The sequence below is a fragment of the Mustela putorius genome, unplaced genomic scaffold (genome assembly GCF_011764305.1).
Source record: "Mustela putorius furo isolate JIRA1106 unplaced genomic scaffold, ASM1176430v1.1 tig00000095_pilon_pilon_pilon, whole genome shotgun sequence".
NCBI classification, from domain to species: domain Eukaryota; kingdom Metazoa; phylum Chordata; class Mammalia; order Carnivora; family Mustelidae; genus Mustela; species Mustela putorius.
Genome location: NW_025421280.1, coordinates 32,139,507 through 32,165,657, shown reverse-complemented (window position 1 = coordinate 32,165,657; position 26,151 = coordinate 32,139,507). Strand labels below are relative to the sequence as shown.

Below are 26,151 nucleotides of genomic sequence, written 5' to 3'. Positions count from 1 at the left end.
GCTCAACCTCTCGCTCTCTCTCTCAGTGAATAAATACGTTAAATGAAATAATGAAATCTCTATTTGACACAGAGAGAGAGAGAGCACAAGCAAGGGGAGTGAGAGAGGGAAAAGCAAGCTCCCCACCGAGCAGGGAGCCTGATGCTGGGCTCGATCCCAGGACCCCAAGATCATGACCTGAGCCAAAGGCAGACGCTTAACCGACTGAGTCACCCAGGCACCCCCTCCACCCCAAATAATGGGTCAACAATATGGTCCATCCATACTATGGAATATTATTTGGCCATAAAAAGGAATGAAGCTCAAACGATTGTGTTCGGTGAAAGAAACCAGTCACAAGAGGCCACGTATTATAACTTCATTTACATGAAATATTCAAAACAGGCCAATCAACAGAGAAAGTAAATTCGTGGCTGCCAGGGGCTGGGGAAGGGGGAATGAGGAGTGACTGCTTAATAGGTACAAACTCTCCTTTGGGGATGATGGCAATATTCTGGAGCTAGAAAGTGACTAGCGGTTGCAAGAGAGCGTGACTGTGCTAAATGCTGCTGAATCATACACTTTAACATGATTAAGGGTTAATTTTATGTTACGTGAATTTCATCTCAATTAAAAAAAAAAAAAGACAAAGGCACGTCAGCATGCTGGGTTTCATGCTTCCGCCCTGGCTTCAAATAAAAAGATTTACAGTGGTGTGTGGTGGGAGGCAGGGCAGAGCCCGAGCGAAAGGAAGGAGTTTCCCGGCATTCACCTCCGCTCCTGCGGGCGCATGAGGCTTCCTTCCCCGCAGCCCTGTGTGCAGCCCTGTGTGCGTGAGGGCAGCTGGCCTTTGGGTTGTGGGGAGGGTGCCTCCCGAGGGCCTGCCCCTAGGAGCCACTCAGAAACTGATGTCTCAGGATGGTGGGGGGAGCAGAGTCACCACATAGACCAGGTGCTAACACTTGTCACCCAGGCAGGAGGGGAGACGGGGCCAGAGGACCACTTTGTTCACGAGCCCACGGAATGATGACAAGGGATCGGTAGAAATGGGTCATCCTGTATTCACTTAGTTATTCAAATAATCCTCCTGTCCCAAGGTCACTCTTTGGTGAGTGTCAGTGCCTTCGGGCTGATATGACAAAAATGCCATAGGCTGGGTGGCTTATGAACAGCGGACATGTATTTCTTACTGTTCTGGAGGCTGGAAGCCTAACACCAAGGCGTGGGCATATCTGGTTCGTAGACTGGATTTTTTTGCTGCGTCCTCACGTGGCAGAAGGGACGAGGGAGCTGTGTGGGGTCTCCCTGTAAGGGCACTAATCCTGTTCGCAGAGACCAGTGATCTCAGCACCTCCCCAAGTCCCCGCCTCCTAGTACCATTACTTTGGGGGTTAGGATGGCACACACCTCCCTCCCAGGCTTCCCCAGCACCGATTTTCCCTTCAAGTCACTGACCATCCAGCCAAACCTTGGCCACAGCCCACGAATCAGCATATGATTACACATCCGGCCTTTTCTCCTTCCAGCTAAAATGAACAGCCAGGTGCCCTGCTGGGAGTTCCGCCTGCAGGGAGGGTTTCCTTTCAGGACAGCCATTCTTCCAGAATGTTCCAGGAAGGGATGTGGTGCTGCAGCTGTCTGCTTTCAGGTGGTGCCTGCAACCCTGGGGAAGGACCATCTGTAATCCCTGCCTGAATTTTCTCCTCCTTAACTGATCATAGGGACCTTCCCATGAAGCTACAGGTGCAGGACGGCAGAGAGAGAAGGAGGCATGGGGCCCGGGTGGGGAGTGGGGAGGGGAGGACTCTGTACCACGTGACTTTTTGCTTATAACAACATGGGTTTGTATGATCATTATATAACATAACATATTTTTAAAAATCTCGATCAGGGGGGCACCTGGGTGGCTCAGTGGATTAAGCCTCTGCCTTTGGCTCGGGTCATGATCCCAGGGTCCTGGGAGCAAGCCCTGCATTGGGCTCTCTGCTTTGCCGGGGGGTGCCTGCTTCTCCCTCTGCCTGCTGCTCCCCCTGCTTCTGCTCTCTCTCTCTCTCTGAACAAATAAATAAATAAAATCTTAAAAAAATATATAAAAATAAAAAGCTGGATCCTCTTTCCAGACTCCCTGATACAGTATTAGAAGGAGCCGATATGGGGCGAGAGGTGGTGCTGGAACCGTCCACAGGCTTGTTTTGCTAAACGCAGCCCGCTGCCCGTTTCTGCACAGCCTGCAAGTTGAGAATGGCCTTTTCATTTTTAAATGGTTGGGGGAAAAAAAAACACGATGTGAAAATTAGATGCAATTCAAATTTCGGTGTCCAAGGGAGTTGGAGGGATGGGACAGATGTTGTTTAAGGGTACAAACTGGCAAGAAGTAGGAGATAAGTCCTGGAGAGCTAATGCACAGTAGAGTGAATATAGACAACAATATTGTATTATAACCACCAGCCTTGCTAAGAGACTAGAAGTCTTAATTATGCCAGCTACTAAAAAGAGATGATAATTACGTGATGTGATACAGGTGCTAATTATCGCCACAACGGCAATCGTATTACAATATTTAAATATATCAAATTAGCATGTTGTACACCTTGAATTCACACAGTGTTGCACATCAAGTACCTCGCAATGAAAGAATTCGGTGTCCATCGATAAAGTTTTATTGATATCACAGCTGTGCTCATTCATTCACTATCATCTGTGGCTGCTTTTTTTTTTTAAGGTTTTATTTATTTGACAGAGAGAGATCATAAGTAGGCAGAGAGGCAGGCAGAGAGGAGGAAGCAGGCTCCCCGCCGAGCAGAGAGCCAGATGCGAGCTCAATTCCAGGACCCTGGGATCATGACCTGAGCTGAAGGCAGAGGCTTTAAACCACTGAGCCACCCAGGAGCCCCTGTGGCTGCTTTTATCCCATGTGGCAGGCTTGAATCATTGCAACAGGGATTCCCTGGCCCACGAAGCAGAAAGTATTTCCTGCCTGGCCTTTTGGGGGAAGTTTGCAGACCCTTCTGCTCTACAGGGCCTGGGACCCCAATGGCAACATGCCTGGGATGCTTCCTCAGTGAAGAGGTGGGCAGGATTTGGAGTCTCTGTGGAGTGGGTGTGGGACACACAGGGGATCAATAATCGCACCGAGAAGGGGAGTATAAGGACATTCCCCAGGGGCAGGGGACATCTGGATCTTCAAAGTGGAGTGGGATTGAGCACTGGAAGGGGCCGGCTGGCGGCGGGCACAGATGGGGTGCATGGTAATGGCTCTGCCCCAGCTGGTAGATGCTTAACCCACTGAGCCACCCAGGCGCCCCTCCTCTTTCTTTTCTTTTCTCTCCTTTCTTTCTTCCTTCCTTCCTCCCAACAAAATACTTGTAACATTAGGTTAACCTTTGTTTGTTTGTTTGTTTGTTTATTTAAGTGAGCTCTACACCCAGTGTGAGACTTGAACTCATGACCCTGAGATCAAGACTCGAGACCCTCTACTGACTGAGCCACCCAGGCGCCCCTAGCTTAACCATTTTATTTTATTTATTTTTAAAGATTTTATTTATTTAATTGATATATAGAGAGAGACAGCTAGAAAGGGAACACAAGCAGGGGGAGCAGCAGAGGGAGAGGGAGAAGCAGACTCCCCACTGAGCAGGGAGCCCAATGTGGGACTCAATCCCAGAACCCTGGGATCACGACCTGAGCCAAAGGCAGATGCTTAACGACTGAGCCCCCCAGGCGTCCCCTAACTTAACCATTTTAAAGTGTACAATCGCCCGGCATCTAGCACCTTCACCCTGCTGCACGACTATCCCCTCCATCCATCTCACAACTTTCCCATGGCCCCAGGTAAACCTGTAGCCATTAGCCGCTACTCTGGTCCCCCCTCTCTGAGGCTTCAATCTTTCTCTGTCTCTGTGGATCATTTGCCCGTGCTGGATATTTCATATCCGTGGAATCATGGATTTGTGGTCTTTTGTGTCTGACTTCTTTCAGTTAGCATGTTTTTGTGATTCATCTGTGTCCCAGCGTGAATCAAAACTTCGCTCCTTTTCTGGCTGAATACTTTATTGTATGGTTAGAACCCAGTCTGTCTATCCATTCATCCATCGATGGACATGTGGGTTGTTTTGTTTTCCCCTTAGCCAATAACTTTTTGTGTATGTGTGTGTGTTAAAAGATACATAATAGGGGTGCCTGGGTGGCTCAGTGGGTTAAACCTTCTGCCTTCAGCTCAGGTCATGATCTCAGGGTCCTGGGATTGAGCCCCACATCGGGGTCTCTGCTCGGCGGGGAGCCTGCTTCCTTCTCTCTCTCTCTGCCTGCCTCTCTGCCTACTTGTGATCTCTGTCTGTCAAATAAATAAATAAAATCTTAAAAGATACATAATATAAAAATTTACCACTGTAGGCAAGTCTGGGTGGTTCAGTCTGTTAAGTGTTTGCCTCCAGCTCAGGTCATGACCCCAGGGACCTGGGATTGAGCCCCACATTGGGCTCCTTGCTCAGCTGGGAGCCTGCTGCTCCCCTGCCTGGTGCTCCCCCTGCTTGGGCTTGCTTCCTCCCTCTCTCTCTGTGTCAAATAAATAAAATCTTTTTTTTAAAAAGATTTTATTTATTTATTTGTCATAGAGAGAGAAGCGAGAGCAAGCACAGGCAGACAGAGTGGCAGGCAGAGGCAGAGGGAGAAGCAGGCTCCCCGCCAAGCAAGGAGCCCGAAGTGGGACTCGATCCCAGGACGCTGGGCTCATGACCCGAGCCGAAGGCAGCCACTCAACCAACTGAGCCACCCAGGCGTCCCTAAATAAAATCTTTTTAAAAATTACCATTGTAACCATTTATTTTTGCTTTTTAAATTATTTTTACTTTTTAAAATTGTCATACAAGACATATAAAATTTACCATTTTAACCATTCTAAAGTGAAGGGTCAGTAGCTTTGCCTACACTGACACTGTCACACAGCCATCCCCACCATCGGTCTCCAGAACTTTCTCATCTTCCCAAACTGAACCTCTGTTCCCCTTTTTCCTCCTGCAGCCCGCGGTAATCACTGATCCACTTTCTGTCTGTAAGTCAGTGAGCTTTTACAAATGAAAGTCTGAGCATGCCAGCTCTCCTGAGCCTTCAATGGCTCCCTATTGCCCTCAGAGACCAAATAGTCCCAAGGAGGATGCACTTTGCATCTTGGTCCTCAATTTGCTCCTCAGTCTCATGGACACCTTCCCTTCCCCTTCTGAGGAAGGCTGGCCTCCTTACAGTGCTTTGGACTGCTTACTCACAGCGTACATCCTAGTTAAAATTCATTACGTCCGTGCTTTGTCCTTTGGTTTGTTGATGTAGGTCCCTGGATGTGCTCTCTGCCTTCTCCATCCGACTAGAGTGTGCTGTCCGCCTCCTCCATCTGACTGGAGGGTCTGGGCAATGCCTATTTTACTCAGTACCATGCATCCCTGGCTCCTGAGCCTGTGCCTGACACATAGCTGGTGCTCAATATATCATGGAAGGCACAGCAGAAAGTGCGGGTGCAGCGGGACAAAGGGAGTGGTCAGCTGCCCAGGGTGGTGAGCGGACAGAGGCAGGAGATGGATGCTAAGAGGCTCTGGGTGGGTGTGGGCGCTCCAGGGCTGCAGGATGGGTGGGTGGATGAGCAGAAGGCGGGGACCAGCTGGGTGGAGGAAGCAAGGGGCATGGAGAGGTGGACCCTCCCACCCAGGGCAGAAGCGCAGGCCGGAAGTGGGGTCCAGGAGAGGTGGGACTAGGAAGGCAGGCGGATGATGCTGTTGTATCTGGGCCCATCCTGCATGTGAGGGGCCAGTCCAGGGCCAGAGCCCTATCAGGATGTCTCTGTGTCCTCCATGGGAGGTAAGTTCCCCAGGCAGGCTTGACCCATCTTGGCTGAGGGAGGGGGGGGGGCATTTGCACAATTTGCATTTTCTGGGGCCCAGCTTTGGCCAAGGAGAGAGGCCTGTTCAAAGTCAGACTTGGCTTTCCCCCAGCTGGCTGGCCTCCTTATGCCTGATGCTAAATGTTGGCTTGTCACAGTGTCTGCACGCAGGCACACGCCTGCACCTCTTGGAGTGGGGGGTGGGGTGTTTGCCATGCTGGGGCAGTATGGGGGCGGTGTCTCTTAGCAAGCCAGTGGCCGCTCCCCTCCCCACCCCGGCGCCCTCCCCACGCTTCTTTTTATATCTCACGTTTACAGGGAGCCTAAAACGTCTGAGCCTGCGAGGGAAGGGGCGGCAAGGCGGAGAGGCGGGGATGCCTGAACCCAGTGCGGAGGGAGGCTGGCTGGGTCAGGGGCGGCCGCTGGCTTCCTTCCATCAGTCCCGAAGCATCAGATGGTGCTGAGCCATATTTAAAGGCTGATTTCTCCGCCTCCGCTGCGGGGTCCTCACCAGGATGAATGAGTCAGAAGGAGGCCTGGTGTGGCCTCAGGCCTGACCGGGTGTGCCCTTAGATGCTGGGAACCTCTCCCCACGAAGCAATCCCAGAGCAGACCCGGCTGGCTGCCTGTTGACCTGAGGTCTCTCTGGCTCAGCTCCATACCAGAGCCCAGTGGATGACCCCCGAGACTCAGGGGGACCCCATGGGCGGCTGGAGAAGGCCCGAAGTGTCTCCCTGGCCTCCTGCAGGGGCCTTCCCAGCCAGCAACTCCTGCGGGATTCCCAAGGCCCCTGCCTCCTCCATCCTCCGGCGGGGAGGGGGGGGGGCGCACAACCCCATTCTTTCCCTGGCTTTCTGGCGTCATCACGTGCTACCGTGGTGGGCTCTGCTCACACTCACATCCTTCCGGTTTTACTCCTTTTTTGTGGATTACAAGCCTGAGGTCCCAGGGTGGGGTGGACCTTCGTCAGCTCCAGCTGCTCCCACAAAGGACCACAGAGTGAGGGACTTCTAAACGACAGACATTGATTTTGCACAGGTCTGGAGGCCTGTCCAAGATCAAGGAGCCAGCAGGCGATGTAGCTGGGGAGAGCACTCTCCCTGGTTCATAGGTGGCATCTTCTCACTCTGTCCTTGCCAGGCAGAAGGGCGGAGGGAGCTTTATGCGGGCCGAGCTGCCATTCCCAGGGGCTCTCCCTCATGACCTCACCACCTCCCAAAGACTCCATCTCATAGTACCGTCACCATGGGGGTTAGGGCATCGACACAGGAACTGGGGGTGGTGATGGGGACAGTCATAGCAGGATGTGTGCCTGTGTGGGCTAGATGCAGCAGGACAGGGATTGGAGGACAGCCTGCCCCCCCATCTCTGCAGGCTTCCCCAACTTTCCCCAGATCCAAGCCCACAGATGGGGGGATCCTGCACCAGCCACTCATGGGCAGTGGAGGGGGTGATCATCCGGGCACAACAGAGCTCAAGAACGATCCTGGGGGTGGGGGGTGTATGTGCCTGGGTGATTCAGTTGTTAAGTGTCTCCCTTCAGCTTGGGTCATGGTCCCAGGGTCCTGGGATCAAGCCCCGCACTGGGCTCCCTGCTCAGCTGGAAGCCTGCTTCTCCCTTTCCCACTCCCCCTGCTTGTGTTCCCTCTCTTGCTGTCTCTCTGTCAAATAAATAAATAGAATCTTTAAAAAAAAAAAAAAAGTACAGTCCTGGGAGTGTGAACCCACACCTGTGCCATCCAGGACAGTCGCCTCGAGCACTGTTGAAACATGGCTGGTCCAAATTGAGAGGTGCTCTGAGGAAAACACACAGGTTGGGTTTTAAAAACTTCCTAGGGGGAAAAAAAAATAAAAAGATTGTAATACTATTTATAGTGGTTACATGTTGTAATGGTTGTATTTTGGATTTGTGGCATTAAATGAATGTATTATTTAAAATATAACCTCACCATCCTCCAAAAGCTTAACAAAGGGCTATCCTGGGACCCAGAAATTCCACTCCTAGGTATAAACCCAAAATAATTGAAAATAAGCATTCAGATAAATATTTGTACACGGCAGCTTGGTTCACAGCAGCCAAAAGGTAGAAGCATCACAGATGTCCATCAGCAGATGAACGGATACGCAGAGTGTGGTGGAACCCTACCATGGAACGTTCTTCAGCCATAAAAAGGAATGAAGTCCTGATACGTGCCACACGTGGGTGTGCCTTGAAGACATTATGCTCAGTGAAAAAAAGCTAGACTAAAAAGTCACATATTGTATGATCCCATCCATGTGAAATGCCCAGAATAAGCAATTCCATAGAGACAGAAAGTAGACTGGTGGTTGCCAGAGGCTGGGTGGGGGGGTGGGGAATGACTGCCCACAGGGACAGGTTGATTTCAAAACTAGACAGAGGTGATAGGTTGCATAATGTTGTGAATGTACTAAGTGTCACGGAATTGAACTTTTTTAAAAAAAGATTTTATTTATTTATTGGACAGAGAGAGAGAGGCAAATAGAGGGAGAAAGAAAAGCAGACTCCCCACTGAGCAGGGAGCCTGATGTGGGGCTCAATCCCAGGACCGACTAAGCTACCTAGGCACCCCTTCCAGGGGGCTTTTGATTGTCTTCTGTTCTTGAGGCAGTAGGACCTCACTGTCTGTGGCCAGTGGGGAGGGGTGGTGGATAGAGATTGGTGCAAAGTTTGGTCCACCTTGGACTTCTGACCACCTGAAGTTCAAAGACCTGGAGACTGTTGTTTCTCGCTGGTGGCTTAGTGGTGTGCACGCCCAGTGACCCTGGTGGCAGGGAGGCAGCATTTGGGAGTGGTTTAGGATGAAGGACAAAAGAATCAGAAAAAGGGGTCATGGCACGATGGACAGGGCAAGAGGTCACTATGTCCCAGCCAAGAGGGGTGTGGTGTCACCCTGTGGGAGGCAACAGGGCCAAATGGAGGGAAACCAGCTGGGTGAGTTTTTAAGGTTCTTCCTTTTCTCCCCCCTGTGTGACTTTGGGCAAGATCTTGGACAAGTGATTGAACAGGTTTCTCATCTGCAGGTGTCTTCCTCAACTTCTCTTAGCCAGCCCCTCCTCGCACTGTGCTCCCAGAGCTCCTCTCCCGCCCTCCCGCCTCCCCTGGGCTCTTCCTGAGAACGTGGAGGCAAAAACAGGGAGACCAGCCTCTCTGGCTCCTGAACGCCCCCCCGCCCCCCGTCTTCCTGGGTCATCTGTCCTGTTCTGAGTAGTTGTTAGAAAGTTCCTCCCATAGAGCGGCCGGGCATTTACATCCGTGGTGTCCCGCTGGTCCAGCTTCTGTCTCTGGAGCCGGGATTAGGGGTACTTTTATGCCCCTCCCTCCACCGCCTCTATTCCTCGCTCCACCCCCTGGTTCCCGGATCACGCCTTAGCCATTCGCTTTCTGGCCTCTAGGTGGCGCTGCTTATTCGATGCACCTGCGTATTAGATTGACCTGTCCTGCGGGTGCAACCTTAGCTCCACAATAGCTCCCCTGCGCCTCCTTGGGGGGCCAGGAACTGCAACTGGGCTGGGGACACCACCTTGAACAAGGTGCAGACCTCTGAGAGCCTTTTGGTTGTCCAATCGGCTGATTATTACAATGTGGTCTTTAATCTTACAGGGAAATGTGGAGTTCAGGAGGCATTTTTTGGAGAAAAAGGCATCTGGGTCCCTTCATTCATTCATTCATTCATTCATTCATTCATTTATTAGATTTTATTTATTCATTTTCAGGAAGGAGAGAGCACTAGCAAGGGGAGCTCCAGGCAGAGGGAGAGGGAGAAGTAGGCTCCCCACAGAGCAGGGGAACCCAATGTGGGGCTCCATCCCAGGACCCTGGGATCACGACCTGAGCCAAAGGCAGATGCTTAACCAATTGAACCACCCAGGTGCCCCCCTCCAGCTCATTTTTCACAGAGGAAACATAGTCTTGGAAGATATGTTGTACATGGTGAGGCTGTTCTCATGTTTAAGGGCTGGGGCAGGGTGGGTGGGGGGAACGGGGGGGTGGGCCTGGGCAGAACTGTGTGGGAGGCTGGGAGGGGGCCTGGAGCTCTGGGAAGCTCACAGGGCCCGAGGTAGTGGGCACGCTGGGAAGACTGCAGGGGGGCTCGGGCTGCTATTCCAGGCAGGCACAGGAGTCCAGATGGAACGTGGGTGTTACGTTTAGCAGATGAGGCTGTCATGGCAGATCCAGGGCAGGGGTGGAATGAGAGCGGTTCCGTGTCCACCCCCTCTGAAGATGCTTCTCCGGCCAGCAGTCCTTGTCCCGTCATCCTCCGCAGCGATATCCCCTGGGCCCTCAGCAGGTGTTCAGCTGTCTGAGTCCACTCAGGCTGCCGTAACAGAATCCTGGAGCCCGGGGGGCTTATAAATAACAGAGAGTTATTGCTCACAGTTCTGGAGGCTGGAGTCCAAGATTAAGGCGCTGGCAGATTTGGTGTCTGGCGGGGTCCGCTTGCCTCCTGATTCATATACACCGCCTTCTCGCTCTGTCCTCGTGCTCTCGAAAGGCTGAGAGCACTCCTGGGTCTCTTTTACAAGGGCACTGATCCCATTCATGGGGGCTCCACCCTCATCACCTAATTATCTCCCAAAGGCCCCACCTCCAACCACCACCACACTGGGAACCAGATCGTAACCTTTGAATTTTGGGGGGGGGGGGGACACAAACATTCAGTCCATACCAATGGCCAACATTGGCAAGTGTGTGGGCGACTCCTCATCACAGTAATTTTGTGGCTGAGACACAGCCTCAGGGTGAAGTTAGCTCCTGTAGGGCACACAGAGGGCGACGGAGGTTGGGGCGGGCCTGAAAGCTCCCCCTTCTAATGACTAGGTCTGTCTAGTGATCAGCCGGATCCTGAAGCTTCTTAGGGTCAAGGTGCACCGGATAGGCAGCGCCACCTAGAGGCCAGAGGGCGAATGGTTAGGCGTGATGGGGTAACTGATCAGGTAACCCGCGGGGTGGAGCAAGGAGTCCAGGCGGTGGGTTGGGAGTGAGGGGCATAAGAGTACCCCTAATCCTGGCTCATTAGCATAAACTCAGGTGTGATCTAAAGGGGCTCCTTCTGGGGACGCCTTGCTGGCTCAGTCAGTGGAGTACGTGACTGTGGATTTTGGGGTTGTGAGTTCGAGCATCACGTTGGGTGTAGAGATGACTTTAAAAAAATCCTTTAAAAAAGTTGGGGGGGGGGCGCCTGGGTGGCTCAGTGGGTTAAGCCGCTGCCTTCGGCTCAGGTCATGATCTCAGGGTCCTGGGATCGAGTCCCGCATCGGGCTCTCTGCTCAGCAGGGAGCCTGCTTCCGTGTCTCTCTCTCTATGCCTGCCTCTCCGACTACTTGTGATTTCTCTCTGTCAAATAAATAAATAAAATCTTTAAAAAAAAAAAAGTTGGGGGGACCCCTTATGAATGATAGAAGACATTCATATGACTTATGAAATTCCAAGGGTTTTAGAAGATCTGTACAAGGAACTGGGGACAAAGACCAAATATATTTCTTTATATATATATATATATTTTTTTTTTAAAGATTTTAAAGATTTTATTTATTTGTCAGAGAGAGAGAGAAAGAGCACAAGCAGGGGGAGTGGCAGGCAGAGGGAGAAGCAGGTTCCCCAATGAGGAGGGAACCCCATGTGGGACTTGACCCCAGGACCCTGGGATCATGACCTGAGCCAAAGGCAAATGCTTAACTGACTGAGCCACCCAGGCATCCCCAAATGTATTTTTTATTAAATCACAGGGACCTTATTTGGAAATAGGATCTTTGCAGATGTAATTAGGCTAAGGACAGAGATGAGATCATACTGGATTGGGGCTGCTGCTAAATCCAGCAGAAGTGTCCTCATAAGAGACAGAAGAGGATACTCAGAGACATAGGGACAAGGCCAGGTGAAGACAGAGACAGAGATTGTGGTGACACAGCCACAGCCAAGGAATGCCAAAGGATTGCCAGCAACCACCAGAAGCTAGACGAAAGCTGTAGACTGATTCTCCTTCAGAGGCTTCAGTTGGGAGCTGACTCTGCCAATACTTTGATTTTAGGACTTCTTGCCTCGTGAGTTGTAAGACAATACATTTTTTTAAAAAAGATTTTATTTATTTATTTGACAGACAGAGATCACGAGTAGGCAGAGAGGCAGGCAGAGAGAGAGAGGGGGAAGCAGGCTCCCTGCCAAGCAGAGAGCCCGATGCGGATCCCAGGACCTGAGCCGAAGGCAGAGGCTTTAACCCACTGAGCCACCCAGGTCCCTGTTTTTTTTTTTTTTTTTTTTAAAGATTTTATTTATCTATTTGACAGACAGAGAGACAGCTAGAGAGGGAACACAACCAGGGGGAGTGGGAGAGGGAGAAGCAGGATTCCCGCCGAGCATGGAACACGATGCAGGCCCAATCCCAGGATTCTGGGCTCATGACCCGAGCCGTGCTGAAGGGAGACTCTCAAACGACTGGGCCATGCAGGCGCCCACATTTGTGTTGTTTTAAGCCATTCAGACTGTGGTAACTTGTTATATTGGTCCTAGGACAGCAATATTGCTACTATGTCTTTAATTTTTTTTAAGCCGTTTGTTTTCCTTTTACTTTTTCTTACCTATCTGTTTTATCACTCTAAGTGCGCATCTCTGTGAGATACCTGGTTCACTGTGTCGGTGAGGCTTTTCCAATGTGCAGCCTCCTGGCTGCACATCTTGTCCCAGTCCTCTTCCTTCTGGTTGCTTCCGAAAATCAGGACTTCACCTCAATGCTGTACAGAGCTCCTGAGGAACTAGTAGTTCCCATATTGGGGTGCTCTGGTTGGCGCCCACACACGGATCTGGCTTTCCCACAAGTCTTTGAGCCAAGCGCTGTCACCCATCCACACTCTGCCGGTCCTTTGATGACAGCTGATGGGGGTCAGAGTTGCCACCCCCAAATATGCCACTTTAGCGAGAGGATTATTTTAAGCTGAAGGCAAGTGAGATGCAGAAGAGGCCTCTGTTCTCCCCTTTTCTACCTAAAAGCAGGGCATACATTTCCTTTTAAGAAAGTGACATAAATTTCCCTTTTTGAAGATGTCCCCTTTTCTCCTAAATCAGGAAGAGAAGAGTGACTCATCACTGAAGATAGAGAGGCACCAAAACGAGCCTGTATCATCAACAAACCTTATGAAAATAACCTTTATCTTCCATTCGTTTCTACCAGACATTTCCTAGTCATTTCCCCACCATTTATCGTCCCTGGAAGCCCAAATCCCCTTTTCTTTGTTAAAATGGTATCTAAACCCCTGGGTCTAATCACTTCTTTGAAATTCACTGCTTTTCTATGCATGTAAATATTCATAAAAATGATATGCCTTTTCCCTATTAATCTGTCATTCATTAGCTTAATTCACAGGCCACAGTCACTGAATCTAAGAGGGTAGAGGCAATGTGTTGCCTCCCTGACACAGTGGTAAGTTCCCATTTCACAGACAGAACATTGAGGCTCAGAGAGATAGCAACTGGAGGCTGTGGATTACAGGGAAGCAGTTCCTTGAAGCACTGAGGACACATCTGTAATAAGCCTGGGTCTCTCAGACTGTTTTCCCCAGGAGGGGTGCTGCCCAGGGCATTTGCATGGCAGGCTGGGCTTTCAGAGTCTCCATTTCCTTGCCCCTTTGTCAGCCTTCCAGATGTTGTGGCTAAGTCCCCGGGGACTGAGGGATTTGTGAAACCAGGGCTTAAGCCAAGTCACGCCCTCCCTCTTCCTCTCCTGATCCCTCTTTCTGAGTCTCCTGGGCCTTTTATACCTGCTCTAGCCTGAAGGTGTGGGTGGCGGAGGCCTGGGGTCCAGCTTCCTGACACTCAGCCACAGGTTTGGCCTTTGGGTCCTGGGGTCGTTGGGGGGCTCTGGCAGTGGGCCTTGTTCCCTCATGGACAGATGGCTGTGGCTTCCCTGGCTGCAGATGGGCCCACGTGCTCCTAAATAGCCTCGGCACCATGGGAGGTGGACCTCTGCCAGAGGCCAGCCCTGCCTTGGGCAGGCAGCTGCTCTAGAAGTCTGCCGGGGTTGTGATTGGCTAAAATGCCTGGGCAGGAAGTCAAAACCCTCTATTTAGATTTTTGCGGGACTGGTCACTTCCTAGATGTCATGATTATAGAAGGAGGTCTGCCTGCCTTGCCGTTTGGAGTCTCTCAGCCTTCTTGGCCCAAGGTAAGGTCAAGGGTGGTTGGGGTCTAGAGCAAGGTCTGTCAAACTTTCTGCTTTGGTGCCATGGTGATAATGTCATTGGTAAGCAATTGCTCACTCTGAGACGGGGAGGTTCAGAGAACACATTATATATTACGATACTATTAATAATGCTATTAAGATGTCCTGTGCCTTTAATACTTTCATTCTCTCACACGTGTGTGGTCGAGTTTCCAGAAGATGTGGGATATTGGAGCAAGCTGAACGCAGAAGCAGATGTGAGAAGCTAGCTGTCTTCTGTGAGTTGACATGAAAGAGATGCAAAAAACATAAAACAAAGCCTCTTTTTTCATGTTTTTTTTTCCTTGAAAAAGTTGTTATTTTTCATTAAAAATATTATTACTCTAAGTTTATTTTATTTTATTACTATTGGTAGGTTTATTATTGATTGCGATTTAGAAACTAGTATGTAGGGACGCCTGGGTGGCTCAGTCGGTTGAGCATCTGGCTTCAGCTCAGGTCACGATCCCAGGACCCTGGGATTGACTCCTGCATCTGGCTCCCTGCTCGGTGGGGAGCCTGTGTCTCCCTCTGCCTACTTTTCCCCTCTGACTGCCGCTCCCCCTGCTTGTGCTGCTCTCTCCCTCAAATAGATGAATAAAATCTTTAAAAAACCCCACAAACGTAATACATAGTTTAAAAAATTCTCAGTTTTAATTCCTAAATGGTAAACATAAGTGACTGTAGTCCACATTAATAGATATACTTTGGAGTCCTCAACAATTTTTTTTTAAAAAGATTTTTATTTATTTATTTGAGAGATAGAGTGAAAGCATGAGAGGAGAGAGGTTAGTGGGAGAAGCAGACACCCCGCTGAGCAGGGAGCTGGATGCGGGACTCGATCCCAGGACTCCAGGATCATGACTGGAGCCAAAGGCAGTCGCCTAACCAACTGAGCCACCCAGATGCGCCCGCCCCCCCCAATTTTTTTAAGAACGTGAAGGAGGAGGGGCACCTGGGTGGTTCATTTGGTTAAGCTTCTGACTCTTGATTTCAGCTCAGGTCATGATCTCAGGGTTGTGGGCCCCAGCCCCATGTCAGGCTGCAAGCTCAGCGTGGAGTCAGTCAGCTTGTCCTAACCCTCTGCTCCTCCCCCTGCTCTCTCTCTCTCAAATAAATAAATAAATAAATAATCTTAAAAAAAAAAAATAAAGAATGTAGAAGGCGCTGATACCAAAAAGTTTGGGAATGTCAGATGTAGGACAAGGGCCCAATTTGGTCCACTGCTTTTGTTTATAAATAAAGTTTTATTGGAACACAGCCACATTCACTTATTAACCTATTATCTCTGGCTGCTTTCCTGGTACAAAGGCTGAGCTGAAGAGTTGCAACAGAGACTGTCTGGGTCACAGAGCTGAAAATATTACTCTTTGATCCTTTAAGGCAAAGTTTGCTGGCAGCTGATATAGACTAATGCGCTTAATTGTCATAGTCTTATTATTATTTCTGTTTTACAGATGGAACAACAGAGGCACAGAGAGGTTAAGTCACTTTCCTAAGGTCACATAGTCAGTGAGGCTGGAGCTGAGCCGGGAGTGGTTCTAGGGAGGGTTCAGGGCCAAGCTCCTCAGGTCCAGTGACTGTCCCCAACGGGGTGTGGTAGATGTTTGTGGTTAGTCTACCGCTGCCTGGCCTCTGATTTTCCTTCTTCTGTTACCCAGATGTTCCCTGAGGACCACCCCCCTCTCTGTGTCTATAGATTTTGTGGGGTTCTCTGAAACCCTCTCTAGAGAGGTGCTCCAAAGAAAGGCCTCTTAGCTCAACTTGAACAAGGGGTTATAATGGGCCTTTTGATCACCTGAATCAACACAGCCCTCTCATCTTCTAACCTCACTGACTGCAGTTTTGTAGCTCTTGGCCATATTCACAGAGGCATTCACAGAACAGGCAGGGAGGTGAGGCCCTGAGGATGGGGGTCAGGAAGGGGGGTCTTCTACCATCTCCATCTGTGGGGTCAGCTTCCATAAGTCTGTAGTGGGAGGGTATAGACAGGTGCCCTGGGTGGGCTGTCAGTCCCTTCTGTAAGCACCCCACCTGCCCCTATACGTCTGCTACACTGCTGGCATCTTGAGCTGGCCATGACCATCCATTCGCACCCATGGGTGGGCTGCTTTGACTGAGCTCTAGGACTCCCCACTGCCAGGGTGTTTCCCATAGAAGTTCTGCTAATGTTTGGGACCTCACAGGTGCTCTCTGGGGTCCCAGTGGCCCAGTCATGCAGGATGGTCATGCCGGATGGTTGATCTTCCAGAACGGTTGCTTTTAGATAGAACCTGTTTGGCAGGCAGATGGCTGGAGACCTGGGTGCCTGAGGATGGAGGTGTGGGGTGGCAGTGGGGGCACCGCTCTAACTTCCAGCCAGAACAGCTGGCAAAGACCTGGCTTTTGGCCTTGGCTTTCCTCGGCTTGTTAAGGTAGCCAGGATTTCCAGAGCTCTGGCCGCTAAGTGCGGTGAGGCACAGAGCCTGTCTGCCTTGTTCTTTGTTGGCTCTGGAGCAACACCCAGACATCGCCAAGACTGGATGCCTAGAGAGTCACAGCTTCCTTGGCTACTTTCAAATACGTTCAAAGGGCCTCCTTCTACCATTCCCCCAAAGAGACCTAGGGAGCGCTTTGCATAGGGATAAAGACCAATGCAATCAAAAGCCCTTTGATTCAACTTTTTTATTTTTTTTTTCTTTTTGAATGTCATGCAGTAATTCACAGTCCCAAGCCCACAGTTTTCAAACAAGGTAGGAAAAAGGAAAAAAGAAGCAAAGGAAATCGGTGGTGGTGGTGGTGTTTTTTTTTTTCTTTTTCTTTTGTTATTTCAAGCAGGACCAAATGTCAGAAAAAATGCTTCTTTTCTCAATCATTAATTTTTTTGTCCTTTTTAAAATTGTTTTTTTTTTAAATTGATTTCTGCAGGCAGTAATAGTAGGGTTTGGTATAACCAGCAAGCACTCCTGTGTGTGTCTGAGAACGTGTGTGGGGTATGAGTGTCTGGTGGAGGTCTGTGTGGGACGCTGGGTTTCAGCTTCACTTCTGGCTTCTCCGCCACACGGGCCACCAGCTCGCGTTCACCAGGGAAAGGAAAGATTCGATTGAGATGATAAAACTCATCAATAGAAGCGATTTTTTTTTCTCCCCTTTTTTTCTTTTAAAAATGTTTTTTTTTTTTTTTTAAATTTCCATTTTTCCCCAAGGTTCTCCAAAAATGGCTGAGTTAATTCGAATCCCTTGGCTGTGTGGTTTGTCTGCCCCCCCGAGGGCCCCCGTCATGCGGGGGAGGGTCGGAGTTGGGTGGGGGGCGCATCACCGCCCAGGAGCGGCTTTTCTGGCCGAGGGTCTTTGCGGGACACCCTGGTGTGTCCGGGTCCTGGGGACTCCCTCCAGAGCCCGGGGTCGTCCGGCAGGTCCTCTCCTGGGCCCCTTCCGGGCCTCCCCTGTGTGCTGGGCAGGTGGCAGCGAGGTGGCCCCGCGGCCTGTGCGCGGCTCCTCCCCGTGGGGCGTGTGCGTGGGGTGCGTGGGGGGGCCGGGCGGGCGCGGGTGCCACCTCGCCCGGGCTTAGCACCAGTCGTCGTCGTCAGTCTCGCTGTAGGCTTCGTGCAGGCCTTTCCTGGAGCCCGGCCCGCGGGGCCTGGCCAGTCCGTGGGCCAGGTAGTAGCCGTTGGGGAGTCGCCGGCCGTGCCGGGAAGGCGAGGCGCAGGCCGGGCCTGGGGCCCGGGGAGTCCTGGGCGAGCACGTGTGTCGCGCAGGGGGTGGCGCGTCGTAAGCCGCGGCCCGGGGCTCCTCCCCGCCAACGCCGCCCGGGCCATCGGCCTCGTCGTAGTCGGAGCCCCGGTAGTAACCGTGGTGTCGGGGTCCGGGGGGCCCCTCGGACGCGTGCGCGCCAGACGCCGGCCACCGCGCCCCGCCGTGGCGACACGCCCTGGGGGACTCGCTCTGGGCCGGGCCCGGGACCCGCCGCTCCATCGCGGGCGAGCGGCTGCTGCCGTGGCCCCCCGCGGACGGCCGCTCCCCGGCCAGAGGCTCGGCCGCGGGGCCCGGGTACCTCCGCGGGCCGCTGGGGGCCGCCCGGCCCGGCCGCGCCGCCGGCTGCTGCTGCTGTGGCTGCTGCTGCTGCTGCGGGGGCCCCGAGCCGCCGGCCTTACGGATCACGGGGGAATAGGACACGTGTGGCCGGGGGGTGGAGGGGGTCTGGGGGAGCTGGCGGCGTCCGCGCCGCGGAGTGCTGGTACCAGATGTTGAGGGGGCTGGGCTTCCACTTACGGAACTACTGCCCTACACGAAAATTGAAACAAAGGAAATCAAAAAAAAAGATACAACAAAATCAACCAGAAGGAGACGGAGGAGACACAGGGGACGGGCGGGAGAGAGGGAGGGGCAGAGGAATACCAAAGGGGACGGAGGAGGGACGGGGGAGGAGGAGAGGGGGACACAGGACATTTGAATGGAAAAAAAGGAGAAAAGCAACAGCCACAGGGCAGAAGAGGTGAAGGAGGAGGAGGAGGAGGAGGAGGGGGAGGAGGAGGAGGGGAGGAGGAGTCAGACAAGGAGGGAGGGGAAGTCGAAAACCAACACAACAAAGTGAAAAGAGAAATGAGAAATGGAGTTTTGTAAGTTTCGGGGTTAAATAGCAGAAGTTTCAAAAATTACTCACAGGCGTCCAGAGGACAGAAATCATAATCGAAACAAAAACGGAAGCCGGGTTAAAGGAAAGCAAAAGGCAGCAGGCAGCCAGCGGGGGCATGAGCCATAAGGACCACGCTGGCCAGAAACTCAAACGTGATCCACAACCAAAGAGGAAGCAGCTGCGGGGCAGGGGAGGGGGCGGCGGGCGGGCAGGGGGGCTGGGGGGGCAGAGTGGGGAGCCAGTGCCTACCCCTGCCGGGCTTCTCCCCATCCCCGGGAGCTTGGGGACCCCAATGGTGGGCAGGGTTGGAGGTCACAGTGGGGAGGGAGGACCCTGCCTGGAGGAGCTCTTATGGTGTGCCCCCCGCCCCCACACTGGTCTCCCAGGGGTTCAGGTCTGGGGCGCCCAGTGCCACACCCACCTGCCGGTGCGCTATGTGTTCACGGCCCTCGCTGGGCGAGCGGGACCAGCGTTGGTCCCGGGCCCGGGCCCGGCCGTGGTCAGGCGGCTCCTGGGTGTAGCGCTCCTTCTCGGAGGGTGGGGGGTGCGGGTGGTGGTGGCGGTGGTGGCGGTGCTGCCGGTGCCTTCGGTCCTTGGGCCGGCCTCGCTCCTGGTCTCGCTCCTTTGACGGCAGGTCGCCGGACTGGGTGGTCATGCTCAGGTCTGTCCCCAAGCCTGGGCCCGGGTTGGGGTGGGGGTCAGACAAACAGATGGCCGTGAAGGAGGAGTGGGTGAGATGTGCACCCGGGAGGTCACCTGGGGGGGGGTGCGGGCTCTAGAAAGGGGCCTCTTCTCTTGGACCAAGGAGGTCTGTTTGGTCCCCAGGCTCTGAGCAGCCCCTGGCCCAGCTCGGGGTCCCTTGGTCCTGTCCCCTGAGAGTCCTGTTCCACACCCAGGCCACTCCTTTTCTCTCTCCATGTTTGCCCTACTCTGCCCTATTTTCCTCTCCTGCCCTCCTCTGTCTCCTGGGGCCCGCAGGGCAGCCCACCTGTGTCCACATCTGTGTAGCGGCCCAGGGAGCGCTCAGAGGCTCGGTGGCCGCGGTCCCGGCGCCGCTGATGGTGCCGCTGGTTCTCCTCAGGCGGCACCCTCTCCAGGGAGTAGTCGTCCAGGCGCCGGGCCTTGGGGCCCAGCACGGAGGCTGAGCGCTTCATGGGGCTGGTGTCTGAGATGGTCTGGGAGGGTGGACAGGCCAGCGGGCCAGGGTCAGCCGCCTGCACCAAGTGGCCCCGGTCCGTTCTGCCCCATCAGCCCTCAGTGACCAGGTGTGACCACCCGGGGCAGAGTCCGAGTGGGCCATGGGGCTCGGCTTCCGATCCACCAGGATCCCAGGATGCCTCTGCCTCCTCCCAGGCCCATCCTGGGCTCCTGCCGGGAGGCCCCATCCGATGCCCTCCTGCTGCTTCTCAAAACCACCCCTGGAGGTACCACCGCCCAGCCCTGGCCATTCAGCCAGAGACGCACAGGCAAGCTGAAGGGGACAGCTTCTCCCATCCAGAGTGTCCCCTGGGGCCGCGGGGCTGCAGGGCCCTGCCCTCAATCCTGCCTACTCTCCTCCCACGGCAGGGCAGGGGGGGCGGCAGTGGTCAGGCTTCCTATGTGCCCAGGGCCAGGCACCAAGAATCCCAGCTCACTGTCCTTCCTCGGGTGAGCTGGGACCGGTCTTTCCTGGTCACCCAAGTCTGGCTCCTGTAGCCTGCCCTGGAGGGGCTGCCCTGGCACCTGAGGCCCTGGGGGGACCCGCTCTTCTTGGCCTGCAGTCTGGGAGCCTGTGGGAGCTGCACCTCCCAGGTCAGGCCCCGGAGAGGAGCCTGTGGTTCTCTGCTGCTGGGAGAGGGGAGGAGGAGGATGGTGCCCGGGGCTGGCCCAGCTGAGTGGTCAGTGGCACTTCGGTTTTAAGGGACATGAGGCTTCAGCACCAGAGGGTCAGAGGTGCGTCCGGGGAACAAGAGCCTCTGAAAAGGCGTGGGCCCGGTGGGGCTGCGGATCAGGTTTCTTGGAAAGATGGCACCTCCTGGCTTGGGGGCTTGGGGGTGAAGATGGGGGAGGGGTGGGGGGGCAGACCCCGCCCCCCCGGCAGGGCACACAGAGGACACAACACACAAGGATGGGGCTTCATGGGCGAGGGGGGTGCAGTCTGCAACGAAGGGGCGGGGTCCAAGGGGTGGAGAGATGACAGGACTCCCACGAGGGGGGGTGGGCGGGAAGAGGGGGCCGGAGCCCAGCTGGGAGGCGGGCGGTGAGGTACATACACTGAGGTTATTCCCACGTGGCCGGCCCCTTCTCCTCTGTCACAGCCCCACGGGATGGTGCACACAGAAAAACAGAAAGAAGAAAATAAATATAAAAGCCAAGAGGGAGAGGGAGAGGTGGTACACGGAGATGCCACGGTTGGGGAGAGAAACCTGGGCAGTGTGGGGGAGGGGAGCAAGGGAAGCAGGGAAAGAGGTTAAAGTCCCTGGTGCGTGGGTGACCCCAGGCCCGGCTGGCCAGCCTCCCACGGGCACAGAGGAGACAGACAGGAGACACCACAGACAGACAGATGGCGGAGGCACGAGACCGACAGATGGGATGGCGTGGCCACAGGCCCCTGGCCCTGGGCTCTGCTTCATGCAATGCGCCCCAGCCCTGGCTCCGGCTGACACTCAAAGCTTGGGGAGGGGGCGGCCGTCAGCTGGCTTGTCCCACCCCTCTTCTGGGGCCCAGCGACTCTGTCCTGGGGGTGGACGGGGTAAGGGGGCTGGCAGCCACATGCAGCTAGGTGCCCCCCGACCCAGGTTCTCTGCAGCCAGAGGCCAGCCAGGTCCCTGAGCCACCCTGGCCCCGCCAGGCACAGCACAGCCTCCCCCTACCGCTGACCCCTCCGTGCAGACACCACGGCACAGCACACGGGAAGCCCGCCCCGGCCCCACATGCCACCGTGCCTCTCAGGCTGGGCGGGCAGCCAGCCATGCTTCTGGCTTCTGGCCCCTCTGTCCCTGCAAGCCTGGGGCAGCGGGATCACACATCTCCCCACCCCACCACCCGCCCCGCTAACCAAGTGGCCTCTGCAGCTGGGCAAAGCAGCCAGCCACACACAGACACACACCAGGCATACGCCCCTGTTCCCCCCACTGGCCCCCACAAAGACCAGACAGGAAATACAAACCCCAGCTGCCTCCAGGCCCACCCCAGACTCTGCTACCAGGTCCTAGGACCTGCCAAATTCCTGATAGCAGACCTATGTGCATGCGTATGTGTGTGTGTGTGCAGTGTGAGCACATGCGTACATGGTGTGTGTGTGTGTGTGTGTGTGTGTGTGTGTGTGCGCCGCGCAGCTCACCCAGCCCCGACACACCACCTCCTCCCAACACCCCCACATGACCTCCACATCCCCTTGCCTTGGCCCCTCCAACCTGGATAGCTGGAAAGCACTTGGCAGTGACGACTGTGTCCTGCTCCAGGGGAGCCCCTTCCCTTCTCTGCTCTCCATCAGAGAGATGCTCAGAGGGCCAGGCCTTCTGGGCCCTCCAGGATGGGCCTGCCCCCTGCTGCGGGGAGCGCAGGTGGGTCCCCCCGCCAAGCCCGGGTCCCAGAGGAAAGAGATTCCCTGGGCTGTGTGTTGGACCCCAGGGGCCCAGGAGTCCAGCCCCAGGGGGGGTGGGTGAAAGCCCTCACCTGGTTCTCCGCAGGGAGGCGGGGCATGGAGGCGGCCCGGGCCTGGCCTTCCATGGGGAGGTAGTGCTCGCTGTCCGAGTAGCCATCTCTGCCCATCTCTCGTAACTCTACAGACTGTGGGGCATCAGGGCAAGGCCAGCTGAGTTCCTGGCCCGACCGTTGGGCCCCAGGGGTGGCCTGGTGGGTGTGCGGCTGTGGGGCCCACACCCTTCCCTCCTGGGCTGCCTAGGCCTGGGAGCTGGGAGGCAGTTGGGGGGACAGAGGCACCTGGGAGTTGGGCTGGCTGTTGGGCATGTCGGTGGGTGGCCCCCGCTCTGGGCTCCATGTTCCTGTCTTCTGGAACATCTCCTGGGCTCGCTGGGTCACCCAGGATGGGCTCTCCTTGATGCTGCTTTCATGAGCCATCCTGTGTGTGGGGGGGACAGAGGACAGGGTGGCGGTGGGCACTCCAGGGGTGTCTGCACTGGGGAAGGGTGCCCCCCTGCTCTTCCATCCCCACCTCCTGGCCAGAGCCACACTCACAGGCCTCCACCTGGGTCCAGCTGGGAGGAGGGGAGGGCGTTCTGGCTGGGGCCCCCCTCCTGGGTTGGAGACGGGGGCTCCATGCGCTGGAACATGAGTGGTGTCCGGTTCTGGAGAGGCAGAGAACAGTGTGTGGGTACAGGGTGGACAGGCAGGGGCAGTGAGTAGGCTGGGGAGGGTGTTCGAGGCTCCGGGTCTGGCCAGCTGTGCAGAGGACACTCAATGCTTCTCCCCGCAGCCCCAGCCCCCCAGCGCCGTCATTCTTGACACCCAACACACACACACACACTCTCTCTCTCTCTCTCTCTCACACACACACACACACACTCTCTCTCTCTCTCTCTCACACACACACACACACACACACACACACACACACACACACACTCAGGTTCGCTCCATCAGCCAGTCCGCTAGACTCTTCCCTGCAAGTCCGTGTAGAACAGGATCACTTCTCACTGAGCTCTGGCCCTATGGCCTCGCCTGGACTGTGCCACTCACCTCCTCCCCTGGCTCCCCGCTCCAGCCCTAACCCACCCCGGACACCAGAGGGCGCCAGCGACCACCTGAGTGTGGTCACTTCTCTCCGGGGGCGGGGCCTCCCATCAGACCCGGACAAAACGTGTCAAGGGCCTCCAAGGCTCTCCACAGTCTGCCCTCTCACTTTCTTACCCTTGTCTCCATTCTTTTTTTGAACTCACCGCCCGGAGTTCAAGACCTGAGCTGAGATCACGAGTCAGATACTTCACTGACTGAGCGACGGGGCGCCCCCTTGCCGCCCCTCTTGCTCTCTGTGTTCAGCCATATTGGCCGCATCGCTCTTCTCCAAACTCAAAAGTCTTGCCACAGGACCTCCGCCCTGCTGTTCCCTCTGCCTGGAGCCCTCTTCCCTCAGACATCCACATGGCTTTCTCCCTCTTCTTTTCCTTTGGGTCTCTGCCCGACATCACCTCCTCCAGGCAGCCTCCCTGATCACCGGTTTCAGACTGCACCCCTCTCCCCCAGCATGCCTTCTTAGGACACTTACTGTTCCCTGCCATGTTAGTCACTTATTATTGTTGGAATGTCCGCTCTGCAGTGATTCTGGTCTGTTTTGCTCACAGCTGCACGCCCCCTCCCCTCCCACCCCCCACCCCCAGGTCTGAGAACAGTGTCTGGCACACAGTAGATGCCCAATAAGTGTTGAGGGAACAGATGAATTCATCGGGGCCGCCTCCTCGGCCCGGCCCTACTTTCCGGTGTCCTGTCCTGCGTCCTGGCCATGCCCTGCTGCTCTGGTTTGTCACTGTGGGGCCCGCAGGGGAAAGAGCACCAGCGGGGAGGGGGCCAGGGCCCAGGGCCCAGGGCCGTACCTGCTCCTCGCGTAGGGCCTGCAGCTTCTTGGCCTTGCTCTGCCGGTAGTACTCCATGATCATCATGGCCGCGTAGATCTTGCCCACCGTCAGGTCTGTGGCTGGGGGCACAGGGTGAGGTCGCCGTGGGTGTGGGCCCTGTGTGTGCCAGCCTAGCCCCTGCTCCAGCCTCCTCTCTCCCTGCCCCCTCCCACCCTGGCAGGGCAGAGCCCAGGGCCAGGCCAGGAGCGGCTCTTACACTTGTGGGGGGTGACCAGCAGGTCCAGTGTCTTCTGGGACAGGTTGGGCCAGATGGCCATCATCTCTTTCCTCAGCTCAGCGTCCATCTGCTGTTTGTCAGCTCCGCCTGCAACGTGGGCACAGAGAGGCCCTGACTGCCTGTCTGGGGGTCAGCCAGACTCCGGGGCAGCTGGAAAGCCAGCAGCTCCTGCCAACTCAGGCCCTGGAATCCTGCTTGCCATGGGTCACCAGTTCCCTGCAGGCCTGACCCAGAGGACAAATGACCATGTGGGCTCTGGTCCGTGGGGGGGCTATGTTGGGGGTGGGGGGGGACAGGCAGCATCAGGAGGAGCGGGAAGGCGCAGGTCCCAACCTGGCTCCCACTTACCCACTGCATGGCTCAGGTGTTAGGCTACCATTGTGGGCCTCAGTTTTCCCATCTGCAAAATGGGATGACAGCAGTAGGACCTACCTCACAGAATGGTCTGAAGATCAAAGCAGCTAGTATGTGTGCAGCCTTAGGACAGTGTCCTGCCAAAGAATGACTATGACAGCAGCCCACAGGTCCGAGGCAGAGCCTCGTGCTAAGCCTCGGAGAGGCTGGGTTGTCCCAGAGGAGCCCTGATAGGGGAGGTTTCTCCCTCAACCAAGTCTCCCCTCCCACGGATGTGACCTTCAGCCACTGCTGATCCTCGGTCCCTCACCCCGCCCACGGAGGTCATTAAGGCTCCCTGCCAGCGATTCCTGGTCCGTCCAGCCTGACTGCCCAGGAGCCTGGCTCTTCCTACCCCTGGGCTTGGCCAGGGGGCTGTGTGATGACTTCTTTCCAATGAAGCGTGAGCGTGCTGAGTGGCCACTTCAGGGTCAGGGGATTTAGTGGCCTGTAGGGGGCATTCCTGTGTTCTTTTTCCAAAACTCTGTCACGGTGGCTGGTGAACAGAGCCCCCTGCCCACCCAGGAAGGACAGAGAACAGGAGTGGGAAGCAAATCTCGGTCGGTGGGAGAACTCAGGGCTGTTTGTTGCACGGGCACGTTCTCCTCCATCTTGACCGCTACACCAGCCCGACCCCCCTTCTACTACTGTTTCCAACTCCCCAGCTCTGGGCACAGGGGCGCTGTTCCAAACTTTTACCAGCAGGTATGGAGGGACAGCTAGAGCAAGGCCCACAAGGCCCCCTGTTGGGCCAAATATTAACCCTGTAGTTGCTGGACTGTGGGGTGGGGTGGGGGAGGTCCCGGAGATGGGGGAAGGGCAGGGGCCAGTACCAGCCAGCAGGGAAGTGTTTCAGAACTCTAGCAGCCATCGGCCTGCTGGCTGAGTAGCAGCTCCTAGCCTCGGCACCCCCAACATCCCACTTTGCCTCCACTCCCCGTGGACCTCTCCTTGCCCAGGTCTGTCCTCCCTGCCCTTCCATTTCCCCGGGCCACCCCTGCCCCGCCGCTGGAGCCCGGGTCCAGCTTCTCAGCAGATGTGGGTCAAAGCATAAACGTCTGCCAGACACTCTCTGGAGCCTTCGCTCACCTTCACACATGTGCCCCTGGACACACACATCTTTACTCCGAGAAAGACCCTCCAGAAGGGCCTTTTTACCAGTGCACAGGTAAAGCTCAGAACTCGTTCTGGAGTGAGACTATTGAGGCCCCGCGGGACTGACCTGCCTGCAGAAGGGCAGGTGCCTCTGCTCAGGAATCTGTGTCCGTCCCCGCCTCCACCACAAGAGGGCGCCG

At 55.1% G+C, this 26,151-nt stretch overlaps 1 protein-coding gene across 15 annotated transcripts in view; it reads right to left on the bottom strand.

Moving 5' to 3' along the window:
- Positions 1–16,707: 16,707 nt before the first annotated feature.
- The window catches only part of CACNA1A (calcium voltage-gated channel subunit alpha1 A), a 287,509-nt gene continuing 278,065 nt past the window's right edge, over positions 16,708–26,151 (bottom strand). For 11 of the 15 annotated variants that reach the window (XM_045083255.1, XM_045083256.1, XM_045083272.1 and 8 more), the window contains 9 exons: positions 24,443–24,550; positions 24,205–24,305; positions 22,853–22,962; positions 22,598–22,736; positions 22,331–22,444; positions 20,926–20,961; positions 19,662–19,848; positions 19,095–19,348; positions 16,708–18,321 (listed from right to left, as the gene is read on the bottom strand). In XM_045083255.1, coding sequence (XP_044939190.1) covers positions 17,605–18,321; positions 19,095–19,348; positions 19,662–19,848; positions 20,926–20,961; positions 22,331–22,444; positions 22,598–22,736; positions 22,853–22,962; positions 24,205–24,305; positions 24,443–24,550 — 1,766 coding nt within the window. In that variant the 3' untranslated portion in view covers positions 16,708–17,604. The remainder of the gene's footprint in view (positions 18,322–19,094; positions 19,349–19,661; positions 19,849–20,925; positions 20,962–22,330; positions 22,445–22,597; positions 22,737–22,852; positions 22,963–24,204; positions 24,306–24,442; positions 24,551–26,151) is intronic. The other 4 variants (XM_045083300.1, XM_045083310.1, XM_045083320.1 and 1 more) reach the window with 2 other exon arrangements.